This window comes from Lontra canadensis, unplaced genomic scaffold (genome assembly GCF_010015895.1).
Source record: "Lontra canadensis isolate GAN:19392208 unplaced genomic scaffold, GSC_riverotter_1.0 scaffold57, whole genome shotgun sequence".
NCBI lineage: Eukaryota > Metazoa > Chordata > Mammalia > Carnivora > Mustelidae > Lontra > Lontra canadensis.
In genome coordinates, this window is record NW_022631051.1 from 10,926,347 (window position 1) to 10,952,200 (window position 25,854).

General features: G+C 50.7%; 1 protein-coding gene across 5 annotated transcripts in view; it reads left to right on the plus strand.

The window, feature by feature from the left end:
* MED15 (mediator complex subunit 15) overlaps positions 1-25,854 on the plus strand; it is a 64,807-nt gene that overhangs the window by 31,448 nt on the left and 7,505 nt on the right. For 3 of the 5 annotated variants that reach the window (XM_032875932.1, XM_032875934.1, XM_032875930.1), the window contains exons 3-8: positions 4,818-4,869; positions 6,591-6,620; positions 8,201-8,413; positions 16,168-16,412; positions 17,501-17,827; positions 18,917-19,045. In XM_032875932.1, the coding sequence (XP_032731823.1) occupies positions 4,818-4,869; positions 6,591-6,620; positions 8,201-8,413; positions 16,168-16,412; positions 17,501-17,827; positions 18,917-19,045 (996 nt within the window). Of the gene's footprint in view, positions 1-4,412; positions 4,584-4,817; positions 4,870-6,590; positions 6,621-8,200; positions 8,414-16,167; positions 16,413-17,500; positions 17,828-18,916; positions 19,046-25,854 lie in introns of those variants that run through there. The other 2 variants (XM_032875935.1, XM_032875933.1) reach the window with 2 other exon arrangements.

A 25,854-nucleotide genomic window follows, 5' to 3' on the forward strand; every position in this document is an offset into this window, starting at 1 on the left:
TGTATGATTTCATCCCTGCCTTTGGCTTCTGTGAGATGATTCCCAGTTGAGGGGTTTGTGAATTCTGTGTCTACTCTCTTTGGCACTAGTAAAATTTATGTCCGGCCACACCTTGGCCTTTTCTCCAGGAGCACATCTTCATAACAGTGAATCTCCTCAGTTTAGCGTGATTTTTTTTTTCCCCCCAATTAGGATAGCCTAGGAGTTTCCCAAACCCATGAAGTCCAGGTTCCTTTTTGCTTATTAGTTCTTCCCTCAGTTTCTCTGTCTGGTCTAACATTTTACTCTGAGCAGCAAGAAGCCCGGCCATACCTTCAGCATTTTGCTTGGAAGTCTACTCCCCCAGCTCTCCAAATTCATTGCTTTCAAGGTCAGTTTCTGCCTTCCATACAACTAGGATACAATTCAGCCAAACTTCTGCCACTAGATAATGAAGCTTCTTTCTGCTTCGCTTTCCAATGACATGTTCCTCATTTCCTCTGAGCCCTCCCCAGAAACACCTGTAACATTCATCTTTCCACCAGCGTTCTGGTTTTGATGATACACATGTGTTTTCAGAAATGATATGGGGCTTTCTCTGCCAGGTTCCTCAGTAACCTGTGAATCCTAGGTAGCAGAGTCTTTGGCATGCATGTTTCTACCAACAGTGCCCCCTGTTGCCTGACTTCCTCCTTTCCACCCCTTAATTCTTGTGAACTAGGTGTTAGATGGAAAGAGCCCAGGGTTGCGGTGGTGTCATGAGCAAGAATATGTCTGAGGTGGTGCCCTGTATTCATAGTTTGCCGCAACACCACAGTTGGCCGAGAGTTCAGAGAGTGACAGCCTGACTCCTCTCCTAAAAAGTTCCCCCATGCACTTGTCATCTGATGATTCCACCATTTAATTGGGTGTCGCAAAATGGTAAATGTCCTTAGTTCTGGGTTTCCTTACACTTTTATTAGAAGGAGTTTTTCTGCAAAGAAGGGTTTTCTTTCATCAACCAAGACTCCTTGGTTGCTTGAAACAGCCTCTTCTGGATGACCAGGAATGCTTTCCTGTCCATTGTCCCTTTGTAGCTCAAGGACTTGCTACCCTTGGTTACCCCCAGGGGCGATCAGTAGAGCTTGGGAGTGAGGTTGGGTTCTGTTCTGTATTATGAGCTGGGGGCTTTCCATCATGTGTTTCAGTCCATTGCAGTGGTTCATTTCGATGCTTCTATGGTCCTTTCCTCACTCAGGGACAGCCCCCAAGCACCCCCTGTCCCTCTTAGGGCCCCTTATCATGACTCCTTTCGTCTTTTGCAGCTTACTTGCGTCTTGGTCCCGGAATGGGCCGTTCCTCTGTGGAGCCCTGGTTCCTTTTTGAGGGTGAAATGGTATTTTGAGCATGCGGTGTGGGCACTGGTGCTAATGGCTTCTGCACCTTTTTGTGAACAGAGCTAAGAAGTAATACGTTTTGGTGGCAACAAGCAACAACTTCAAAAACCCCATAATTTCACACTGATATTTCCTGTTCCAATTTAACCTTACAGGGTTTTACTTTCGTTTTAAACGTGTATCTTTTCTCTTAATGTGAATATCTTTGCTTCTAATATCATTAGCATAATTACTTGCTCTACTCTAAAATACTTTTGGGGGATGCCTGGCTGATCTCAGTCAGAGGAGCATGCAGCTCTTGATCTCGGGGTTGTGAGTTCGAGCCCCACAATGGCTGTAGAGATTACTAAAAACAGTAGATAAACTTAAAAACATAAAATACTTTTGAAATGAACAGACTAATATTACCACTAATACTGGTAACAAATAATAACAAAATGTGGAATGAAGGATTTCTTTGCAGCTCTGTTAGTCCATAAAGTGTATCCCTTCCACTAAGAACATCCAGTTTTCTGTTTTGTTTGCTTTTTTGTTTTTTAAAATGGTCACTGACAAGGGTTCTTTTCCCTCTGTGATTCTGATACCAACCTGATAGTTAGCTCATATATTTCAGTTTATTTTGAATTTTTAGGAATTGTTTTTTTTTTCTTTTGGTTTAGTTCTATGTTGTTTGATTAAAAAAAAAAATGTACGTGCTTCCAATGTGAAAACCATATAACAAGGTGTAAAATCTCATTTTCAGCCCCATCCCTGATACCTCTGGGGGTAATTTTATCTCCGATTTTCCCTTCCAACTTTGTTTTGCAGATGCAAGCGCATATATATATTCAGATTCCCCATGTCTTAGACAAAAGGTAGTGTACAGCGTGTAGTGTGTGGTGCCTGGAATTTTCTATGGATCCTGTGTGTGTCCCTGCTCCTGCTACTCTCTCCACATCCATGTGGAGAGCCATCCTTCACTCTTGTTGGTGGGCCTTCATGCTAGTCTTGCAAGGTTAGGCAAGGGTTTAAACTATAAAGCTTTTCCCCACATGTTTCTGTCTTTTCATTTGCACCTGCCTCAGTAGGTGGTTGGAAGAATTGAATGCATTGATACATGTAAAGGTTTAGAGCTGTGCCTGGCACCGTGTCAAGTGCCAGAGTGTTGGCTGTTACTACCTTGGTCTGGTGACACCCATCCTCGTGTTGTAGCTGTGACACAGATTTTTGATGTTGAGTGGAGGAGATGGTCAAGACTGACTGAAGGTAAGGGACGGGGCAGTCCCAGAGAGGTGGGTTGCCTTGGAGCAAAAGAGGGTAGCAGACCCTGGGAATTCTCACATGGGGGCAGTTCAATCAGGACTTCTCAGTTAGGGGCCAGGGGAGTCAAGCAGCCCACTCTGGGGGACATGAGAGGGGCAGTCTCGAACTCTGGGGCCTTCCGAGGAGGAACACTGGTGCAGATCTGCAGCACTCAGCTCCCAATGGTTCCTGGGTGGCCTGGCCTCTGCAGGAATCTTGGAGATTCATTTAACCTGTAAGAAAACCTCTTGGTGGCCTTGGGACTAACTGCTTCCTGTGCCCATGTCTCCTGTTGGTGGTCACATCCCTCCCTCCACCGCCTACCCCCAGGCCTCATCATGCTGTCCTGTTCTGGTCCCTAGAGCTTCCACTCTCCCCATCTGGCAGCGGTTGGCCCCAGCTGGGAGCAGACCACGTTGACCCTCCAGGTCTGGGCTCAGGACTAGAGTGGGGCTCTGAGCACCCCATCCTGGTTCTGTAGTAAAGGCCTTGGGGACATGCTCCAAAGCTCCATTTTTACTGTATCTTGTGTCTGCATGAAAGTATCTGGTTGCTTTTCAATCTGTTTCCTCATTTTATCTTTTGTGGAAGTATAGAAAACTCTACAAATTATTTTAAGGTATCCCCAGTGTAACTGATGGCCTATGGCCTTAACAAGACAGCAGAAATTGACCTGCCAGTCTCCCAATCCTCGTTCCCTTGTACTTGGCCACCTCATTTCCTGAATTTCCTTCAGGCCGCCCACTTTCCTTGCTCCTTGCTCATCACACCGCTGTCCTTTAAGGACCAGCCTCAGCAGGTGACTCACAGGCTAGAGCCCCAACTCCAGGGAGCTTCCTTCACCCCAGCCCATTGTCTTTCCTATCAGAAATTGGGGGGGTGCAGTTGGATATTGGGAGTGTTGACATACCTGCTAAGTGTCCCTTTGCTCCAGCAGAGGCTCACTGTCCCTCTTCCTGTACCTACCCCCTTTGCATGTGCTTAGCATCCCAGCTTTGCCTTCCCCTCCCCTCATGTTTGGGTCTGCTGATTCCCCTGGCCAAAAGAGAGTGGTGGGGTGAAGTTTGGAGGTAGATGAGGAGTAATGAAGATTTACAAGGTGTGCTTATATTTTTGTATTCATCTGAGACCACTTTTCCCTGAAGGTGTCTCTTATGACAGTAGGTTTGTCTGTGCTTGGGCTCGCTGGCCTGTGTCCCCGGGGTAGTAACACTGCAGGTGGCGTGGCTTGGTCCTGGATTGTGGGGGGTGTCGTCCCATCAGTCTGCTGCCGAGTAGACTCTCTCTCGGTGTTGCAGTGATTTAGGAAGGAGGGTTGTGGGAGCAGGGCAGAGAGCAAAGGCTTTGCCCATGCAGGGATGCCTTGCTGGAAGGATGGGCTTTTCAAGCGGGGGGAAGGATGGTGCAGCTTCTCTGAAATAAGATTTTAACTCACACATGCCTTCCTTCGTTGGCCACAGGACAGACTCACAGTGGTGATCTCCCCAAAATCCCTGGGAGCGGGTGTCCTTGGTTACAGAGAGGACAAGCAGTAGAAGGCAGGTCCTGCGGTGCAGTTCCAGAAACCTGGCAGCTGGAAGAAGAGGGCCCTCGCCAGTGGCTTTTACCTGCCACCCTTGAATGGCCCTGTGTCCTCTTCCTTGCCTGTGCAGTAAATTCAGATTCACGCAGATCTCGGAAAAGCTCAGCCAGGGGCGCACATCCAGATTTGCATGCAGGCACGTCAGCAATGAGAGAGCAACAGGCCGGGTATTAAAAGCGAAAGTACTTGGATACAAATAGTGCAAAGACAAAAGCGGCCCGCCCATGCCTACTGCTGATGTGCCTTGTGACCTCAGGCTGGCCCCTCGTCTCCTCTGTGAAAGGAGGGGTGCCTGAGCTGGCTGGAAGCCCTCTTGGTTGAGCGTTTTCCCCAGGCTGGAAGGAGCAGCAATTTGACGCCTCTCGGTATCCCTCTTGGCTTTTTGTTTCTTTGTGCTTTTTGTTGGCCTGCTGTAGCTGAGCACTGACGGCTCTTCTTTGAGAGATGGATTCCAGAGGAGGCCGAGCCAGGCTGGCTGGCAGCCTTTCAGGAAGAACCCTGTGTTTGGTGACACTGCCGTGCAGAGGGGGATGGGAAGGGGCGTCTCAGGGCTTCACTTCTTCATCTGGGATTAAATTGCTTCCTGTTTTTACTTTTAGGATGAATACCTTTCTCTCGTGGCCAGGCTCATTATCCATTTTCGAGACATTCGTAAGTAAAAATTTACATTTCTGGGTCGTTTTGATGGCCAGGAGGGGCTGGCCCTTTCTTCGGACAGTGGGGGCTTTCTTGGCCATAGTGCCTGTGGCAGAATATCTGTGTAAAAAGCTCCTGCTTTCTGGGAGGTTCAACATTGTTTTGCATTTGATTCTATTTCCCATCCACTCAGAGCCTCAACCTCAAAAATGCTGATTTTGGCAAAATTGAAATGCTACCCTCCAAGTGGTCTGGACTGCTATTTTTGCTTGTCCATGAACATCTCCTTTTTCAAAAGACTGCTGCTTTTGTCTCTAGGCAGTTCTTAAATAATCCAGGTTTACCCTGGAAAAGAAACTTCCTTCCCTAGGAGTTGGTTTTATTGACCCGTGGGTCTGACCTGTCAGGCTGAAACCTCCTGAGTCTTGCCTCTGGCTCCGTGCCCTGCAGAGGGTCCCCTGGTGCCTGCTGCATCCCCCCCACTCTGATTCACAGGGTCCTACTGGCATCGCTGGGGTGCTGTGAGCCCAGCCTGGCAGCAGCAGTGGCTCTTGAGAAGTACATGTCCTTGCAGACTGGGCTCAGGGGTCTTGGTGGTCTTTTGTGTGTTATACGTAAGCATGGAGATCTCGGAGTATTCCTGGATGGGTGGTCACAGTCTCTAAGGGAAACCAGGTTGACGGGGCCCGTTGAGGTTTCAGCCAACAGCGCCTCCTACCTGCCTGCCTGCAGTTCTGCGACTGCAGGGGGCGCCCTGTGGACACGGCCTGTCTGTGGAATACGCACTTGGCACGTCCAATGGTTTCCACCCATGCTTGTAGAGGTGGCAACAGCTTTAGTCAGTAATTTCAGACAAGAGGTGATGTTGCAAACCCCAGAGTCCCTGTGTGACCCATAGGTTTTGTTTCTTCCCATACTGGCTTTTTATGAGAATGGCCAGCCAGGTGAACTTCGCTTGATTCTACTTTCTTTGGCATGCTTGGGAAGGTCCTATGGTGTTTAGAACAAATTATTGGAACTAGAAGCCTGGGGAATGAGCAGCCTGGATGAGACGCTTTGGCTGGTCCTGGCAAGGGGCTCTGCTTGTTGGGGCTGGGCTGTCCTGGTCTGTTTGGGAGGTGGCCCTGGCATAGTAGCGCACAGCCCTGGGGGCCAGGAATGTCCCCTGCCCACTCACCAGCTACAGCTCATCGCCAGTCCGGGGAGGGAGGCCCTGTTGCAGTGCTTGCCCCCCAGGTGGCTAGGGACAGCTGTAGCTCCGGCTCCTGGCCAGCCTTGGACCAACTCACTTTCCTCATGGAGAAAGTAGGGATGCTACCTCATCAGGGCAGCTCAGAAAGGTGTCATGGAAGTCTTGACACCATTCTGGACCCATCGTGGATCCCTGTAGCTCTTGTGTTTGTTGCTCAGGGCCCCACTGAGACCCTGCACCCAAGAAAGAAGGAGAGCCAGAGTAGGCTTACAGCAGGCTTCTGCCTGGGGGGCAGTTTTCCAGGGCTCTGGGTTGACCTTGGGTGGTTCTGTACCCTCTTCCCTCATACCCCCTTAAGTGTCAGCTCTGCCAGGAGTGGACACGCATGTGTGCATGCATACACACTTAAGATACCTTTTACCTTGTGTTTAGTTTTGGCAAATGACCTCTAGGCAAATGCCTACAAAGCTGACTTACCCAGGAAATATGTGGTCATGTAAAACTTTGTTTACTCTGTGTTTTGTTTTTGTTTTCTTAAATACAGATAACAAAAAATCTCAAGCTTCGGTCAGTGGTAAGAGTTTTTCCTGTTTGAATTAAAATTGTATCCCAACCTTGGGCTTGGGGTGGCAAGAATGCGATTATGGATGCTGCATGTGCCTGGGTTAAGCTGTTTTTAGAGGAGAAAGTGCACACAAAGAAGAGCTCTGGCTAGCAGTGAGAACTGTGAGCCACGCCCAACCCTGCAAGCTTCCTCTTCCTGGCCTGCTGCAGTCAGAGAAGACCTCCCCGTCCCATGTCACTCAAATACTGTTTTTGTCTGGCAAAAAGATGATTTTAAAAATTCCCACAATTATGGAGATGTTATCCAAAATTTTGAGCTCCCTGGAGGAGAATTATCATGGTCTGTTTACTATAATAATCTGTAGTAGTATTTTTTTAGAGAGTAGCTGTGAGATCACTTCCTCAAGTTACAAAGTTTCTTTTTAAGTTAAGAATTACTTTTTTTTTTTTTTTAACTTCAAGACTATCGCTCGGGAACTGTGTTGATTCAGCTCTGGTCTTGCCGATCAGGCTGCCAGTGAAGGGGTTTTGTGAATCCACAATGGCCAGCTGAGCTCTGATCTGTCAGGAAGGGAGCCAGCCTGGCATGCTGTGTGTCTTACCGCAGGCAGCCCAGCTGTAAATGCCGGGTGCCCAGGCTGGCCTCAGCTGAGCTGGCAGCCCTTGTCTGTGTGGACCCCCATGTCTTTGCGGGGCTCTCCTGGGCATGTGCAGGGATTGTCGGCCAGCCAGGGCTGGGTGGGATAAAGAGCACGTGACCAGGAAAATGTCTGGGTTCTTGGCCTTGAAGTGTAGGTTCCTTTGGCACCTGGTTGTACACAGGGCACACTGGCTGGGCCATACCTTTTTGTAGGAAGCATTTGCCATGAGTTGACATTGTTTTGTCAAGAGTCTTGGGCTCCTTGTTCCAGGTCGTGGCATCGCTCGGTGAGTGGAGTCCACTGCTTCCTGGCAAGCATCACTGTGCCTTATCTCGTGGCACTCTGTGGACCCTTCCCCCATCCCTCCTGCACACCTTAGCTTGTTTCGGTGTGGTGTCCTGAGAACTCCTTAGTGGGGGTCCTGCACAGACTTAGCAGACATGGGTGGCTGGGGTGCAAGGAGGCTTGTAACTTCCCTGAGAGAACATCTGTCTGTGCCCCTTCAGTTCTCTGGCCCACAGGGTTTTTCTTACCACGAAGAGGGACCTGCTGTCCTTTGTTGTCCCTGGGGTTACCAGCTGTGTCTCCCCCAGCAGCAGGGGTGTACAGTCAGGATGGGTAAGGGCTGTTAAATGCCTTCAAGGGCTTGTTCATCCCTCAGCATTAGGACCTGGCACAGGCCAGGCTACGGTTTGAGATGCGTTCCCTGCCCAGGAGGGCTCACAATCCAGGAGCAAAGACATTCATGTTGGCATTTGGGCTCCTGGGGTGTGATGGGCAACTGTGGGCCCAGAGGCTCCTGGGACAACAGCCTTTTACTGCTCGGGGCTTTGAGGGAGTCGTGCCTGGAGGTGGGGGGAAATGTGTGCTCTGTGAGGCCTCATAGTCTGCGGAGCATTACGGTTCAGCAGGCACTCAGCTGAGATGCTGTGCCCTTGTGTTCCCACAGACCCTATGAATGCGCTGCAGAGCCTGACTGGTGGGCCCGCTGCAGGAGCAGCTGGAATCGGCATGCCTTCGCGGGGCCCAGGACAGTCACTGGGCGGGATGGGTGGCCTTGGCACCATGGGGCAGCCGATGCCCCTCTCAGGGCAGCCGCCTCCCGGCCCCTCAGGGATGGCCCCCCACGGCATGGCTGTTGTGTCTACAGCAGCGCCACAGAGTGAGTACCGTGCTTTGCACAGAGCCTGCCGGTTTGTTTGTAGGTGATGTGCATTTTATTCCTTTGCTTAGGATGGTATTGAGACAAGCTTGAAGAAACTCCCAGGTAGCTCTTTTTATCTTTGCTCTGTATGGAGAGGAAAAGTTCCAAACCTTCTTCAGGCTGTCAGAGGATTAAGTGACATCGAGGCCCTCCTCCTACCCCTGAGCAGGAGTGGAGGCCTCAGAGGAGGTTGGAGTAGCCTGGGATTCCATCCAAGGGGCTGTGTTTTGTAGCTGAAATAGTCACAGTCATGTCTCAGGCTGTTGTCACCCACAAAGCAGTGCTGTCAGCACCCTACAGCACCCAGAAGGCCCCCGTCTCAGGAGCCATTCCTTCCAGTGCTGCCCTTGCCCGTTGGCCAGGCTTCCCTTCCCTGAAGGCGGTGCCGTGCCCTCCTTGCGCTGCTTTGCAGGACCCAGTGCCTTGGCCCCTCCATCCAGCTACCCCAGTTGGGAGTGAGTTATGTGGCTCAGGTCTCCCCTCCCTCTTCATTCCGGGGCCTGTCTTATTGGCTCTTTGATTTTCATAAATTGCCATTCAGTGCTCGGATTGTACTTCAGTACTGCGAAGTGCTTTGGTACTTTTCTCCCCTTTGTATTTATTTTTATGTATGTATTTTTTGAAATAGTTTAAGAGTCACAGGAAGTTGCAGAACGGCATAGAGAGTGCCCATGTGCCCTTTGCCCAACTTCCCCAACACTAACCTCTTAGTAACACATTGTCACAACTGAGAAATGAACGTTGCGATGATGCTGCTAACTCAGGTGGCCTTTTTTCAGATGTTGCCAGTTTTTACATGCTTTCTTGCGTGCGAGCTGACGTGCGTAGAGTTCCGTGAGATTTTATCACTTGTGGCATCACCACCACAGTCAGTGTGCAGAGCTGTTCCATCCCTGGTAGCAAGCTATTGTGTTCTATCTTAATAATCCCACTCTCCCTCCAACCTCAAGCCCTGGCAACTGCTGATCTATTCCCTGTCGCTCTAATTATGTGACTTCACAAATGTTTTATCAATGGAATCACATGATGTTTGACATTTTGAGACTGGCTTTTTTTCACTCAGTGTAATGCCCTTGAGATTCTCCAAGTTGCATCAGTAAATCATTCCCTGTTCGTTGCTGAATTGTATTCCATGGACGGGGGTATACCACAGTTTCCTTATCCATTCACCCTTGAAGGACGTTGGGTTGTTTCCAGGTTTGAGCTGTTACAAATAAAGCTGCTGTGACCATGATTCACATACAGGTTGTGACGTTTCGATGTATTTTTCTGACGCATCGCTCATAGTAACCCTCCAAAGAGGGCAGTGTCTCTGTGTCTGCTTTGCCCACTAGAGCTTGGTGGGGAGCCCAGGCTGCCTGACCTGAACACCCCCGTTCTTTGTTGGCATTCCTGGTGGGAGCGTCACTTCGCTCTTCACAGAGGTCATGTGCGGCCTCATTCCCATCCACTCCTACACTGGAAGCCTCCCTTCTCGGATCATCATTCTCTTCTCCTTACTGACGTCTTGCCATCTGACGCTCATCTCTTCGCTTGAGTGTTCATCTCCAGCTCTCGTGTCGCCTCTTCTCTAGTAGCGTACCCGACACACAGGCGGGGGTGGCTCATGGAAGGGTGCCCAGGAGAAGTACCGGTTCTGGCTCTTCTTTTATGTTATGCTCTGGTTGAACTTTCTTTTTTTATCACAGACTTAGGTTTTATAATAAAAAATAGTTTTAAAGTGTATGAGTTTAGAATGCTACTGTTATTTGCCTTGTGGTCTCCCTCCAAAGACTGCGTCAGTGCCATGGCAGAGCTTGGGCATCCTGCCCACACCCTCCCCAATCTAATCTTGGCCCACATCCTGTTTTCAGCTTCTGAGGGACCTGGTGTTCTGTGTAGGTGGATGTGGGTTCTCTACTTCCATGTCCCACTGCTGCCTTTCAGAGTCGCTCCCTCTCTGCCTTGGGCCTCTTGCCTGCCCGAAATAGGTGTTCATGGCCCTACGGGCATTTGTTACTCCCTTCTCTCAGTTTCTCCATATGCCACTATGTGATTGAGAAAGCGTCAGGGGAGGGCCTGGGTCAGAGGTTTTGCTGAGATTCTAAAAGGATAGTCCAGGGCACGCTGTGATAGTCTCCAGGTGTCCTGGATCAGTCATGGAAACAAACCACTGCTGTAGGTGAGGCTGGGGGCTTGGCTACAGCATTAGAAGGGAGACTTACTTGTCACTCTACATTTCTGTTCCTCAGTGACTTTTACATCATGTGCCTGTAAAATCAACTTTGAAAATAAAGCCTGTTTCTGGCTGTTTGACAGACTGGATGCTGAGCAACCATCCTCCTTCTAGACAATTAGATCCTAACTGCATTTTGGCTTGTTGGGCCAGCAGAGGGTGGGGGGTTTGCCTGCTGTGCATTGGCCTGCTGCAAGATTGGGGGAAAAGTAAGTCTGGCACTCCTCTCTGTAGCGGGATCGGTGCCGGGGCCTGTGGCATCGCTAGCTCCCCCAGAAGCAAGGGCACATTGGAGGACAGTGCCCCCAATTTAGGCCTGTGGGCATTGCAGATTAAAATCAAGCAGTGAGCACACAATCAAAGACCAGGAGGCCTGAAAGAAAGCGGAGGCATCATGAGGAGGAATGGAAACAATAAACAGATGTGGAGATGCCCAGAGACCATACACATCACCATTGTTAGGTATGGGTTTGGCCTGATTAAATAAATAAAGGACGGACTTCCAAATGAACAGGCACTGTGATGCCTGGCAGGGTGACCAAGGAGCTTTGAGAAGGAACCAGGTAGAGCTTGTAGAAAGGAGAAATAAAACTTATTGAAACTAGAAAGTGGAGATGAATGAACAACAGAAGAGATACAACTGAAGTAAGAATTTATGAACTGGAGGTAACATTGGAAGAAATTATCTGAAATGGAGCCCAGAGAAGGGGACATGGAAAAATAGGAGGGTAAGAAATGCAGAGGATAAGGTGCATCTGGCTGGTTCAGGTCATGATCTCAGGGTCAAAAAGTTGAGCCCCATTCTCAGCAAACCCCCCACCCCCCGCAAAAGAAATGCAGAGGATAAAATCAGGTTCTAGCAACTAATAGAAGGACCAAATGGAGAAGACAGAAGCACACCAGCATGTGAGGAGATGGTGGCTGGAATAGCGCCATGGGCCTGTGCAGGATAAATAAGGCATGCATTCCTTAACCTGTTTTGGGGAAACCACAGAACACCAAAGGCCAGAGGAATAGCTTAGAAATAGCCAGTTGCTAGAAAGGAGCAAGAAGTAGACTCAGTGGACTTGGTGATGGTGTCAAGAAGAGAGCAAGAGGGTGTTAGAGCCCTGGGGATAGAGCTGCCAACCACAGTTGTGTGCCAGCAAAACTCCAAAGGACTAGGGAAGCAGACATTTTTGATGAACAAAGCCCGAGAGACGTTCACTATAAGGTTTTTTATTTGCTCACCATTTCCTCTTCCCTCTCAGACCGTCCTTCCTGTGATGCCAGGTGTAAAATGGGAGAAGAAATGTTTTTTGTGTAAGGTAGCAATCGTGTGTGAATCTAAACCAGCGATTCTCACCTGTTTTGTATGCTGGGAGATATTTGTCGATGTTCGGAGACATTTTGGATGTCACAGCTGTGGGGGTCCTCCTGGCATCTAAAGTCGAGGCCAGAGATGCTCCTGAACCTCTTAAGTGCACAGGACGGCCTCCCACAGCACGGAATTGTCTAGCCCAAATTGTTGGTTGGCACAGGGTTGAGACTCCTTGGTGGTTTCTAAACAAAAATTACCTCTATGAGATAATAGTGCTCCCAGCTAACTACACAGATGTGCTGCATCCCAGGCGCTATTTTGAGTGCTTTATCTGTAACAGGTTTCTAATTCTTAGTGTGTGTAGGTACGTAAATTATCATCTCTTTTTCCACAGCTGAGGAGACTAAGGCGCAGATTAGTGACAGAATTGGGATTTGAATGCAGGCGGTCTGGGCCAGAGGCTGTACCCCAGCCATTATTTTGTGCTGCTGCACAAAATTTTTTTTTAATTATTTATTTATTTTTATTATTTTAAAAATTTTCTTTTTTTTTTTTTAAGGATTTTATTTATTTATTTCACAGACAGAGATCACAAGTCAGACAGATCACAAGTAGGCAGAGAGGCAGGCAGAGAGAGAGGGGGGAAGCAGGCCCCCTGCTGAGCAGAGAGCCCGATGTGGGGCTCGATCCCGGCTCGATCCCAGAACCCTGGGATCATGACCTGAGCTGAAGGCAGAGGCTTTAACCCACTGAGCCTCCCAGGCACCCCACATTTTTCTTACTTTTTAAAAGATTTTATTTATTTGACAGAGAGAGCACAAGCAGGGGGAGAGGCAGAGGGAGAGGCAGGCTTCCAGAGCAGGGAGCCCGATGTGGGACTCAATCCCCAGACCCTGGGATTGTGACCTGAGCCGAAGGCAGACGGCCAGCCGACTGAGCCACGCAATCACCCCAATTTATTTTTTTAAATATTTTATTTATTTATTTGAGGAGAAAGAGCATAAGTGGGGGCAGAGACAGGGAGGGAAAAGCAGGCTCCCCACTAAGAGCAGAGAGCCTGATGCAGAGCTCGATCCCAGGACCTTGAGATCATGCATGACCTGAGCTGAAGGCAGACACTTAACAGACTGGGCTACCCAGGTGCCCCACTGTTCTGCCTCTTAATGTATGTGTGTTTGGGGGTGTAAGAAGATAAAAGGGACCAAACTAAGTGGAAGTCAGGAAGTCTATCCAAGGTTGGACACCAGGTCTATTATGTGCATGTGGAACCTACTTTAAAAAACAGTGTTCTTGTATTTGGGATTTTAAGATTAAGATTTTAAGGTTCTTGTATTTGGGAAAGATGTTAAAATATGGGTATATTTTATACTTTGGTAAGTTAAATATGCATGATGGAATTGAAAAAATAATTGTTTTTAGAAAAGGAAAAAGTAACTGCCAAAGCAATAGAAATAGTTTATAAATCCTAAACAAATAGGAAAAAATGGAGTAAGAAAAAATTAAAAATCCAAATGACATGCAAAATTCAGCTCAACCATCCAACAAAAATATAATCCAGAGGGCACCCGGCTAGTTGTCAGTGGAGTGTGTAACTCTTAATCTCAAAGTAGTGGGTTTGAGCTCTGTGTTGGCAGTACAGATTACTTAAAAACAAAATCTCTAAATATATATACATATATATATTTAGTCAGAAAAGGAGGAAAAAATTTGTCAGTTATACCTCAGTAAAGCTGGAAAACAAAAAAATGGAGGGAAAGAAGCTTAGAAAAGGGAAAACATACAAGCTAAGTTGAGAAATACCAGCAATCGCAGTATATGTGAGTGGACAGAATCTTCCTGATACAGGATAGGAAGCGTGAGATTGGGTATAAATGAAAGACAACAGTACCGCTATATTATCTTTAGAAGAAACCCACCTAGAATATAAGATACGGAAAGATTTTAAGATGGAAGGTGTATTGGGCAGCACCTCCTCTCAGTTATAGTTAAGCAGACAGCATGCATTTAGCAAAAATTGGAACAGCATCGTCATCTGGGCATGTGGATGGAACAGATATACTTGCAAGAGTAAACCACAAAGCAAGTCTCAATGCTCTGAGTAGCTCTGCGATACACACAGCATATTCTCTCTGTCAAAAAGAAGTCTGGGGGGCGCCTGGGCGGCTCAGTGGTGAGGCATCTGCCTTTGGCTCGGGTCGTGATTCCAAGGTCCTGGGATCGAGCCCTGCATCAGGCTGCATGCTCAGTGGGAGTCCTGCTTCTCCCTCTCTCACTCCCCCTGCATGTGTTCCCTCTCTCGCTGTATCTCTCTCTGTCAAATAAATAAAATCTTTTTTGAAAAAAAGTCTGTAAGGAGGAGATAAATTTAAAAATTCATACACCAGCAGAATGGCCAAAATAATACTCCCAAATGCTGGCAAGCATGAGAAGAAACTGGATCACTCATACATTGCTGGTTGGAATGTAAAATGGTTCAACTTCTTTAAAAATTAAATGTACACCTCTGCAGTCGTGCCCTTGGGTGTCTATCCCAGAGGTGTGAAAACTTACATTCCCACAAAAACCTGTACATGAATGTTCGTGGCAGCCTTATGATAGCCCGAATCTGTGATCACTTCCAAATGTCCTTTATGGCATGAATGGTTGAACAGAGATACCCATACCATGGAATACAACTTGGCAGTGAAAAGGAAAGAAGAGCTACTGATACTCATTAATTCCTGGATAATCTTCAGGGAATCATGCTAAATGAAAAAGCTGGTCATCTTCTAGAGCTGCCACTTACATAATATTTTTGAAGTGACAAAATGTTAGAGGACACCTTAGTGGTTGCCTGGGGTGCCCAAGGGGGTAACACTGGGTGATGCTGGGGGATGCCTGTGGTGTTGGAACTGTTCGCTCTCTTGACTCCTATATGGCTGAATCTGCCCAGGTGAGGAAACTATAGAGCTTCATATACACACCCACACAAATGAGCTTACATTCTGATTGTTTCGTGATGTTACAATTTTGTAAAATGGTACTGTCGGGGAAACTGGATGAAATGTACAAAGGATCTCTCTGGATTAGTTATTTTATTTTGTTTTTTATTTAAAGATTTTTATTTATTTATTTGACAGACAGCGATCACAAGTAGGCAGAGAGAGGCAGGCAGAGAGAGAGAGGAGGGGAAGCAGGCTCCCTGCTGAGCAGAGAGGCTGATGCAGGGCTTGATCCCAAGACCCGGAGATCATGACACTAAGCCACCCAGGCACCCCTATTTCTTTATTTTAAATAACAAATTTATTGAACTGTAATTGACATTCTTGTGGCTCACACATTTAAAGTGCAACATTCAGTGATTTTTTTTTTTAAAGATTTTATTTATTTGAGAGAGAGCAAGTATGCAAGCACACAAGCTGGGGGAGCAGCAGGCAGAGGGAGAAGGAGAAGCAGGCTCCTCTCGGAGTAGGGAACCCCACGTGGGGCTCAATCACAGTACTCTGGGATCATGATCTGAGCCAGAGGCGGACGCTTAACTGACTGAGCCACCCAGGCGCCCCAAGTTGTGATTTTTAAGCATTTTCACAGAGTTGTGTAAGATTTAAACACCACAATCAATTTTAGAACATTTTCATCACCCCAAAAGAAACTGCACCACAGAAAATCTTGTAAATGTTTGTTCATATCAGCATGATGCATAACCACCAAATGGTGGAAACAGTCCAGATCTCCATCAACTGATGGGTGGATAAAGGAGATGTATCCATATTGTGGAATACTATTAGGCAATAAAGAGAAATGAAACTCCCGTGCAACCCTGGTGGACCTTGTAAATATTTTGTGCAACCCTGGTGAACTTTGTAAATATTACTCTCAACAAAGGAAGCGAGTCACAAAGACCGCACACATACTGTGAGATTCCATTGATAAGAAATGTCCAGAGCTGGCAACTCCATAGAGACAGAAAATAGCTCAATGGTTGCCAGACACTGGGCTTCTTGGCCGTTTGAAAGGCTTAGTTGGCCCTTTTCTCTCCTGTCGTCTGAGTGAAATTCAGAATAATAAGGCCCATAATCAACGCAGACGCTGCCCCCGGCGCCTCGGGCGGTCTCTCCCGAGCAGAGCTTCGGGCTCGGGCGCCTGTGGGGGCCCCCCGGGCCGTGTGCCCGCCCTCCCCGGGCGCGCGCACCGCCTGACTCGCTGCTCTGCCTCCAGCCCAGCTGCAGCTCCAGCAGGTGGCGCTGCAGCAGCAGCAGCAGCAGTTCCAGCAGCAGCAGGTGGCGCTGCAGCAGCAGCAGCAGCAACAGCAGCAGCAGCAGCAGCAGCAGTTCCAGGCCCAGCAGAATGCCATGCAGCAGCAGTTCCAGGCCGTGGTGCAGCAGCAGCAGCAGCAGCTCCAGCAGCAGCAGCAGCAGCAACAGCAACACCTGATTAAATTGCATCATCAAAACCAGCAGCAGGTACTAGGTGCCCCGGCTCCCGTGCTCAGCCTCCCTCCCCCTCCACCCCCCACCTTGTGGTCCTGGAGCCCTGGACACGCACCAGCCACAGCGCTGGGTGCAGGGGCCTGGAGGTGACCACAGCTCCTCCTGACGCTCGGCACCTGGGCTTCCTCTGCTGGGGGCTTCCTGTGGAGCCAGGGGTGAGGAGGAGAGAGAGGCCTCAACTTGTCAGGAGGGCGCTGGGATGGCACAGGGAGGGCTTCTCTGTCAGGCCTGGTGTCTGGCCGCGGGCCTACTGTGTGCAGGGTGGGGGGCACTGGACCCTTGGAGGCTTCTGGGTGCTAACGGTTCCTATAGGAGTTAACCAAAGCAAGAAGTGAGAAGAGCACCCCAAGGTGCAGGAATGCCTGAGCCATACTGTTAGCATGTTCCCGTTGAGTACTCGCATGCCTCCTGTTTTGTCTCTGAGTGTTTTGGTGTCTGGACACAGCTCGAACCAGACCTCATCTCTCCCGCGTGTCACGTTAGAAGCTCTGCTTATTAGAAACTGTTTTCTTCCTCCCGTGGTTGGCAGGCAGTATCTAGCTGTATTAAGCATCCATTGTCAGGTCTGCTCTTGGTTGAGGGAGGGAAGACCTGAGGGGAGCCCTCCCCTTGCCCACCGTCCCCTGCCTTGGCTTACTGCCTCTGTTTCCCACCGGCCACCCTCCTAGGTCTTGGAGGCCCCCTCTCCCAGAGCTGATTGTGGTCCTCAGTCCCACTGTTCTCATCATCCTGGAAAGCAGACGTTGGCTATCTTCCCAAGGCTCATACTGTTGCCCACTCTAGTGACCAGACAGGCATCCCTGGGGAGGCCTCAGAGGTCTGCAGCCACCCAAGCATTTACCCCAGCTTCCATGGGTTACTTCCTAAAACCCTCTGGATCCTTCCCTCGAACCTCCATTCTCTCAGACTCCGGTGCGGCCAGTGTCCAGTGGCCAGGGCGTGGGCACACTCTCAGTGTGTTCCCGGAGTCCAGTGAGGGCAGCCTAGGCAGGCTCCCTCGGCCGAGAGCCGAGAGCCCAGAGGCTGGTGGGGTGACCGAGTCTGGCTCCTTCTGCCCATAGATACAGCAGCAGCAGCAGCTACAGCGGATGGCACAGCTGCAGCTGCAGCAGCAGCAGCAGCAGCAGCAGCAAGCTTTGCAGGCCCAGCCACCGCTCCAGCAGCCGCCGATGCAGCAGCCCCAGCCTCCACCCTCCCAGGCCCTGCCCCAGCAGCTGCAGCCCATGCACCACCCGCAGCACCACCAGCCGCCGCCGCAGCCCCAGCAGCCACCCGTTGCTCCGAACCAGCCATCGCAGCTCCCGCCGCAATCACAGACCCAGCCTCTGGTGTCCCAGGCTCCGGCCCTCCCTGGACAGATGCTGTATGCCCAGCCACAGCTGAAACTCGTGAGTACCGTGGCTCGTGGTGGGCTGCAGCCCTTCTGGTGCGGCATGTGGCTGGCAGCTCTTTCTGGGGCTCCGTGGCTAGAGCCAGCATGACCTTTTCAAGCACTGGGCCATAGGAGACTCTAACCCCATGCCAGCCTCAGCAGCCAGCTTGGCAAGGGAGTGCGTTCCAGGAGCTGCTGGACCCTGCACGGAGGCACCCCTGCTGCTGGGCAGCCGTGTTCTTCCAGGCAGTTTGTCTAGTGTTGGCAGCAGCCATGCACGGCCTTTTAAGACTTGGTGAACAGGTGGACAGCCGTACCCGTGTTCTTGCTGTGAGGGAGGGTATGTGGCCTCAGTGAGCGTCACAGTGGTTTGCTAAATAAGAATTACATCATGAGCAAAGATCCCTGTCATTAGCGCATTTTTGAGGAAACATGTTGATAGAAAATAGTGTTGTCAGTCTTGTTATATATCTCTGTGCAAAAGCAAATGCAGTCAGTGACATTTATACAGAGGACACAATATTGGCGTCAAATTGGGGAACTGATTTTTCAGCTCATTTCCTTGGTTTTCGTGGACTTCACTGGTTTTGATTTATTGAGTGGAGTGAGAATGGGCCATGCTTTGAACTGAGTCGGGGGCAGATGGGAGACCCAGAGGGCCAGGCTAGAAGGCTGGGAAGGGTTGTGAGGAGCAAGGTATGGTCACACGTGTTACCTGGGGACCAGCCCTGGTTTCATTTGAGGATTAGGGGTTTTAAGTGGGGCTCTCACAGACCATCCACATGGTTGGCCCAGAGGTCGAGTAGGCTGGGCTTTGCACTTGGCCTTGAGAGCCATCACTTTGCTTGCAGCGGTAGATGGTAGTGGTTGTGGCTGTATGGTGACACCCCAGTGGGAGGGTCACGCTGCTCATCATAGTCAGGGGAGGTGGTGCCTGGCTCAGAGCCAGGCTGGATTGGCACATTTCTAATGAGATAGGGGTAAGGCCAGCAGGGTGACATCAGAGCCAGCGTAATCAGGATGACCCTGTCCCTTCTCAGAAGCTTCGAGATTCAGAGCTCCCGCAGAGGTAGTATCCAGATCGTATTCTCCCTTCCTCCCTCAGGTGCGAACTCCTATGGTGGTGCAGCAGCCGCAGGTGCAGCCCCAGGTGCAGCAGGTGCAGCCCCAGGTGCAGCAGCAGACAGCGGTACCGACAGCGCAGGCCTCCCAGATCGTGGGCTCTGGAGTGCAGGTGAGGGCCTTTGCAGCCAAGGGCTTCCGTAGTTGCTGGCAGGTGCCTGTCCATCTGTACGTGGAGCTGGATGTCAGGTACCCTCCCGTGAGGGGCCTGGTTGCATCAGGGGCGGTCTGGGAGCCAGTGTCCTCAAGGTGGCCAGCCCGGTCCTATCCGAGCCCCGCCACCTCTCTTCAGACACCGTCCAGCTTTCCCCCTTCCCTCCTTCTCTGAGAACATGTGTTGGAGAGGATAGCGCTGTGGTCTCAGCCTCGCCTCAGCTCAGCACGCAGGGCTGGCAGTTGGTGTACGGTGGCACTCTGGAAACGGAAGAGCGCCCCCAAGGATGGTACCCGGTGCCGGTGGATGGCACAGGCTTGTGCTGCAGCTCCTTGCCCATTTGGCTGCCAGAGCTGGCCCCCTGTGCTGAGAGGCATAGCTGAGGCCCTCCGTGCCCACCCTCTGTGTACTGGATGTCAAGGGGGCAGAGTAGGCCTTGCCCGGCCTTTCCTAGCAGAGGCCAGATTCTTGTTGGTGTTTGGGGTTGCAGATCGGGCCTTGTGATTTTTCCACAGACCCCGCCCCCCACAACCTCCGCCTGCTGGTGCCGAGGAGGGGAGACGTCTAGTCTGGGATCTTGGTTCTTTCTGTCTCCACCTGGCAGTGGGAACACTGGCTCAGGAGAGAGTGTTGGCTTTAGACAGAACAGACCTGCTAGGTGCAGTGCCACATATCAGGTTCTGCCCCAAGCTGGGCTGTCCCCAGCACGCTGCTGTGCCCCTGCCCTGCGCACTACCTGCGGGTCAGCCCAGCTCCGTGGCCGGTAACAGCACATGTTGAACACTTCTGGGATACTGTGTGTTCTGTTAGTGTCTGATGACATCTCATGATGGAGGTGGCTCAAAATTGGTCCTGTCTGGTCCTGGCCACGTTGATCCAGTCCATGGGAAGCTGCCTGAAGGGACGTGTGCCAGCAGAGGGACCTGACGTGTTTGCATGTAGCTAAGCCCTAAAGCAGATGTGGTCTGTGCACTCAGGACCCCACACTGAGCCCATGTTTAGGGCTGTTATTCCTGGCAGTTACCCTGCTCTGCTTCTGCTAGAGGACCCAGCCCAGCCAGCATGAGAGCTTGACTGCGGGCTCAGTCACCTCTAGAGTAACCTTGATGTGTAACCTTCCCCACTCAGTGGAGTTCTGCTAAGGCAGAACTAAGGTGGGCCCCGGATTTTTTTTTCGGCGGCGGGGACACTGGGAAGGTGGTGGGAGTCTGATAGCTGGGGAGGATGCGGGGGTCATTACTTGAATGTTTGTGGGAGAGTTCGCTTTTATGAGGCATGTGCCTTGAGGTTTTTCAGGAGTGATGTCCACCTCTCTCAGGTGTCACAGATCAGCCTTAGGGAGCGGGCGAGGGCTCTGCCCTGTGCTGTGTCGCCCTTTGGTGGGATTCCCAGGTGCTGGTAGCAGAGGGAGCATTCTTGAAGCCCAGTCGTGCACAGTGTGCCCTTCTGCTACGCCTCTCAACCTAGTGGCCGCACCCTGAGGGCCTCTGTGGGTGGTCTGTCTCAGAGTTCGGGCCTGCATTGCTGTGTTGTTCTAGTAGCAGCAGGGTTCCTGGGGTGTGACAGACCTTGGGGGGGGGGGCATCTTTGAATTCACAGCCTTCCTTTGCAGCCTGGGTTGGCACAGTGGACAAGACGAGGCTGCAGATACTCTCATGCAAATACTTGATTTTATTTGTTTTTGTTTTTTTTTTTTTAAGTAGGCTGCACATCGAATGTGAGGCTTGAACTCACAACCCAGAGATCAAGAGTTGTACGCTCTACTGACTAAGCCAGCCAGGCACCCAGACCCAAAAAACCTTTTTTTTTTTTTTTTAAGATTTTATTTATTTATTTAGAGAGAGAGCATGCACACACTAGCATGGGGGAGGAGCCAGAGGGAGAGGGAGAAAGAACATCCCAAGCAGGCTTCACACCCTGTGTAGAGCCTGATGCAGAGCTTGATCTCGCAACCCTGAGATCATGACCTGAGTCAAAACCACGAGTCAGACTCCTAACCAACTGAGCCACCCAGGTGCCTCCTGACCCAAAAACTTTTAAAAAAGTGACTGTAGAAGATAGAAAGCTGAGGGACATACAGAGAAACATTGTAGCACAGGACGGTTTGGTTTTTTTCCTTTCTAGTTCTCTTACATCATTGATGCCATAATGGGCTGTACATAGGATTTTATAATGGCTTCTTTCTTGTTCTCATTACTGCAGAAGTAAACCATTCTGTAAACTTTTTTATTTTTTTTTTAAAGTAGGCTCCACGCCCAACATGGGGCTTGAACTCACAAGCCAGAGACAAGAGTCATGTGCTCTGCTGACTGAGTCAGCCTGGTGCCCCTCCCCTATAATTAAACACCCTCAGTCAGTGTTACTTTACGCTGAACGCCTATGAATGTATTCTTATGTCCTTACCTAGTGTCTTGTTCTTGGACCCTGAAATGATTTCCAGTTTTTTGCTGTTTAACTGATAATGCATGTCCTGATGCATGGCCAGGTTCTGGCGGTTCTGTGAGAGAAGCGCTGAGGCCAGGGCCCTGAGCACGCAGCCCTCCGTGCCTGGTCTTTCCAGGCAGAGCAGAAGAGAGGCTCCTCTTCACGCTCGCCAGTGCCATGAGTCTGACGGGTGACTAGGGCTCTCAGCCTGGGGTGAAGGTTAGTATTCTGGTGTCCCAGGAAAATTGGTGAGCCCTGAGCCCAGGCTCAGTTTTATCTGACATTACTTGTGTAAATGAAAGATGATGTCATTATCACCCATAGTGGAATGTACTAGAATACGACAAGAAATGCACTAACTTCCTTTTCTCCCCTAAACTTTATCTGTGACTGTAGATAAATCCAGAACACAATGTGTCTCCGTTTCCAAAAATACTGAGGTATGTGGATGAGGAGAGCGGTTCCAGAGCACGCTCGAGTTCTGGAGTCTGCAGTCATCTTGTATGCTTAGGACAGACCTGACTCGCATCCTTTGAGAGGTGCACCTGGGAGGTACAGAGTGCCAGGCTTCCCTTGCCAACCCTGCCGTGACTGTCCTCACAGAAGGAAACCAGTTCTCTGAAAACTGCCCAGAGGCCTGAGGAGAGGAGGGTTGTTTGAGTTCAGGCCCTCAAAGGCATTTTGATCAGCCATTTTGACTCCTGAAAAGGAGAGGTGCTGTGAGCTGGCTTCTGTGGACTCTTCTGTTTTAATGGTGGTCGACTTCTCATAGTAACTTTAGTGGAGGGCTCTCTTTCTTGAGTCTGGCGCCAGAGCCTAGTCTCCCAGAACCACCGCCATGACCCATGAGATCGGGCCCTGAGGGTTCTGTGGGCTCGTCAGCAGATCAGAGGTTTGTTGAAGGAGTGCAACCAACAGCACAGAGAGGTCTGGAGGCAGCATTCTTGGAGGCTCCAGTGGGCTCTGGATGCGAGCACAAGCCTCAGTGTTGTGGGCGGGGACATCTAGGCCAGGCTGCCCTGAGCCCCAGAGACCCCTCACCCTTGGGCACTCCCTGTCTCAGAGGCTGCACACCCCTCTCCACTTGCCCACACATCGTGTTTCTTGGTGGGATCACTGTTTTCCCTCTGACCTCAAGACGATCACCACAGCCTTGGCCCGAGGTGGGATGCATGTAAGAGCCCAGTTCCTGCCCACCAGACCCCTGCTGCCACGCAGTCAAGCTCCACCCCTTTGGGCAGATAGCCCTCAGCACAGGTGTTTCTGGGGCAGCACCGAGGGCCCGCAGGAAGCTCAGGGTTCTCTGAGCACCTTCGTGAGGCCCTACATGATCGCTGCTGACTTCCTTCACCGTGATTTTCAGAGTGACTTACCAACCTCACGTGAGCTGGGTTTGGCTTAGGTGGTGCAGGAGTGAATACCTGGGTTTATTTTCATTTCAGTGTTTTGGATAGTTTTGGTATTTTCATTTGCTGGAGAAGATGGGAGCTAACTTTCTTTTGAAGAAATTTAATGTTTTAGGGGTGCCTGGCTGGCTCAGTTGGAGAATTTGACTCTTGATCTCAGGGTCATGAGTTCAAGTCCTACATGGGGGGTAGAGTTTACTTTAAAAAAAAGTTTTTAAAGTTTAGTGTTTTAGATAGGTATGGTGGGGTCTTTTTCATGGTAAAATGAAACCGAAGGTAAGCAGAGAGGCTGGCTTTCTTGAGCTGTGCTGTTGATACTGTATAATCATCAGCCATACATAGGTATTTACTTTTAAATTAGTTAAGATTTCAAAAAACTAAAAATTCAGTTTCTTTTTTTTTTTTTTTCTAAAGATTTTATTTATTTGACAGAGAGAGGTCGCAAGTAGGCAGAGAGGCAGGCAGAGAGAGAGAGAAGAGGAAGCAGGCTCCCTGCCGAGCCGAGAGCCTGATGCAGGACTCGATCCCAGGACCCTGAGATCATGACCTGAGCTGAAGGCAGAGGCTTAACCCACTGAGCCACCCAGGTGCCCCTAAAAATTCAGTTTCTTACATTGAAATTCAGTTACATGACAAGGGCCCAGGGTGCCATGAGGAAACCAGTGGTTCCTGTAGTGGACAGCACAGATTATAGAACAAGTCGGTCTGTTGAGATGGAAAGTTCTCGGGCACTATGCTGTTCTACAGTTTACTAGGTGGAGTGTAGAATTTACTACATGTGCTCCTTTCTGGGTGTCCAGAGTCTTCCGTGTGCATCACACTTTTTCAGAGAGCTGAATTCCTGGCTCTCCCATTACTGTACAGCATCTGGAATTCTTCTGTGGCATAGTCATTTAACAGATTGTTGTCATGTGCATTCTGTGGGCCAGGCCTTTTTCTAGGACTTGGAGAATAAAGTGGTAAAAAGGTTCCCTATTCTGATGGGCTTCCCATTCTAGTGGGTTTTCTGTGCACACCCCAGAGTTGCCACTACTGTAAGGTGCCGTTCCTCCTGTCAGGCAGCTGCACCTGTAACCCTAGCAGATGGGCCTGCCCTTCCCCAATGGCCCATGTGCAGGCACCACTTTTGCCGCCTAGGAGCTGGGCTGTCCAGGCAGGGTGGTCATGGGCTGCCGGCCTCGAGCCCTGCATCACGCCACCACCACCACTGAGACAGGGGCAGGGACCTTCCTGAGGCCGAGGCACTGCCATTTGGCAGCGTGGTCTCTTGTAACCCTTCTGCCTCCTGACCCTGAAGAGTTCCCCCAAATGTGCCAAGAGCAGTTTCTCACTGACTGGAGTGTGAGTTCTTCGGCACTGGCATCCCTTTTGGTAGTCATTGCATGGTGGGAGGCAGAAATGGCTGGAACCTGCTGGTCAAAAGGCCTTCTGACAGAGCTCACTGGAGGAGCGAGTTTGTGCGGCAGGACGGTGGGTCCGTTAACTGAGGTGGCGCGGAGGGCTGGGCGGCGTGGAACCCGGGTACAACTCGCATGACCTAAGGCTGCATGGGGTCCTCCACACGACCCCTGGCTCAGGGCTCCATCCCTTGCTGCCTCAGGCACCCCTGGCCCCGTTACCTGCGCTCCTGTCACTAGTGAGTGTTCCTGTCCTGGTCCCTTTGATTGTCAGCTCTGTGACCTTGAGCTGCTTGTTTTCCTCTCCTGCAGCCTCTGGCGTAGTATCTATCAGGGATACTGAGGTTGGGTTGTTGGGTGTGGGGGAATGACCTTGGTGTCAACACGTGGCGATGATTTCCATAAGAATATGTCCCTAGCATGGTGAGTATGTGGTACATGCCAGGCCTTGAATTACTTCTGTCTGTGGACTTGTTCGTTCTCACTGCCGTGGGTCACAGGTCATGCATTTAGGAGAACCCCCTGTTGTCACCCCCCCCAGTCGAGGTAAATGTCCGCCACTGGGCCCCCGGCAGTGCTTCAGGCCAGAGAAGCCACCACCCCCTGTAAAAGGGGCCCAGACACTCCATTAAATCCTCGGCCCAGGCTCCACAACTTCCTTTTTCCCACCCTGGCCTCTTGGTGGGGTCCTGGCTTCCAGGGTCAGACCTGCCCCCCACACCCTGCCTCCTTCCACCCCTGCGCCAGCACAGGCACACTGTGGTCATTTGGCTGGTCACAGACCTGGGTCCAGAATCGGTGTGCTGCTGCTCTCGTGTCTGTGTCTTGCTGATCGCGTCCCTTCTGAGAAGAGCATGCTTATTCTGAAGATGCTTCCTTACAGGTCAGGGCTACTGCTGCCATCCCGTGGGTGCCCCAGCGGAGCCTTCGGCAGCCAGCTGCTCCAGGCCCTGGAGTGAGGTGCTTCAGTGCCTGCAGCACCTATCTGCCTGATTCCTTCCTTGTGGCAACAAACCGGGATCAGGAGAACAGGCGAACTAGAAGGCCTGTTCTGTCAGCCCTTCAGGAGACGGGGCTCTCAGACACTCTCTGCCCCCGGCCCTGCAGCGTGTCCCATGGCTGTGTCTTCAGACTGGGGGAACACTTCATGACTCCGACGCCCATGACAGAGCAGGATTCTGTGCTGGACACGTGCTGGATGCAGTGCCCTGGACCCCCACGCAGGGGTGACGTGGGGTCCCTGGCAGTGTGAGCAGGTGGTGCCATGGTGGGGTCCATATTCCTCTTTGCTCTGGGGACACATCACGTACAGGGGCCAGGAGGATGGGAATGTTCCAGGGATGTCTGGTGGGCATGGGTTGTCCCAAGATGGCTAGAGGGTATGGTGCCACCAGCGTCCCCTGAGGGGTATCTTCATTGCACTTAGCTCCCCAGATGAGGCCTGCTGCCCTGCTGCCCAGCATCCTGGCCCTGCCACTCCCCTGTGCTCTGGCTGTGTCCCCTCTGTTTGAACCTTGCCTTCCCCTGCTCCTGCCTTCAG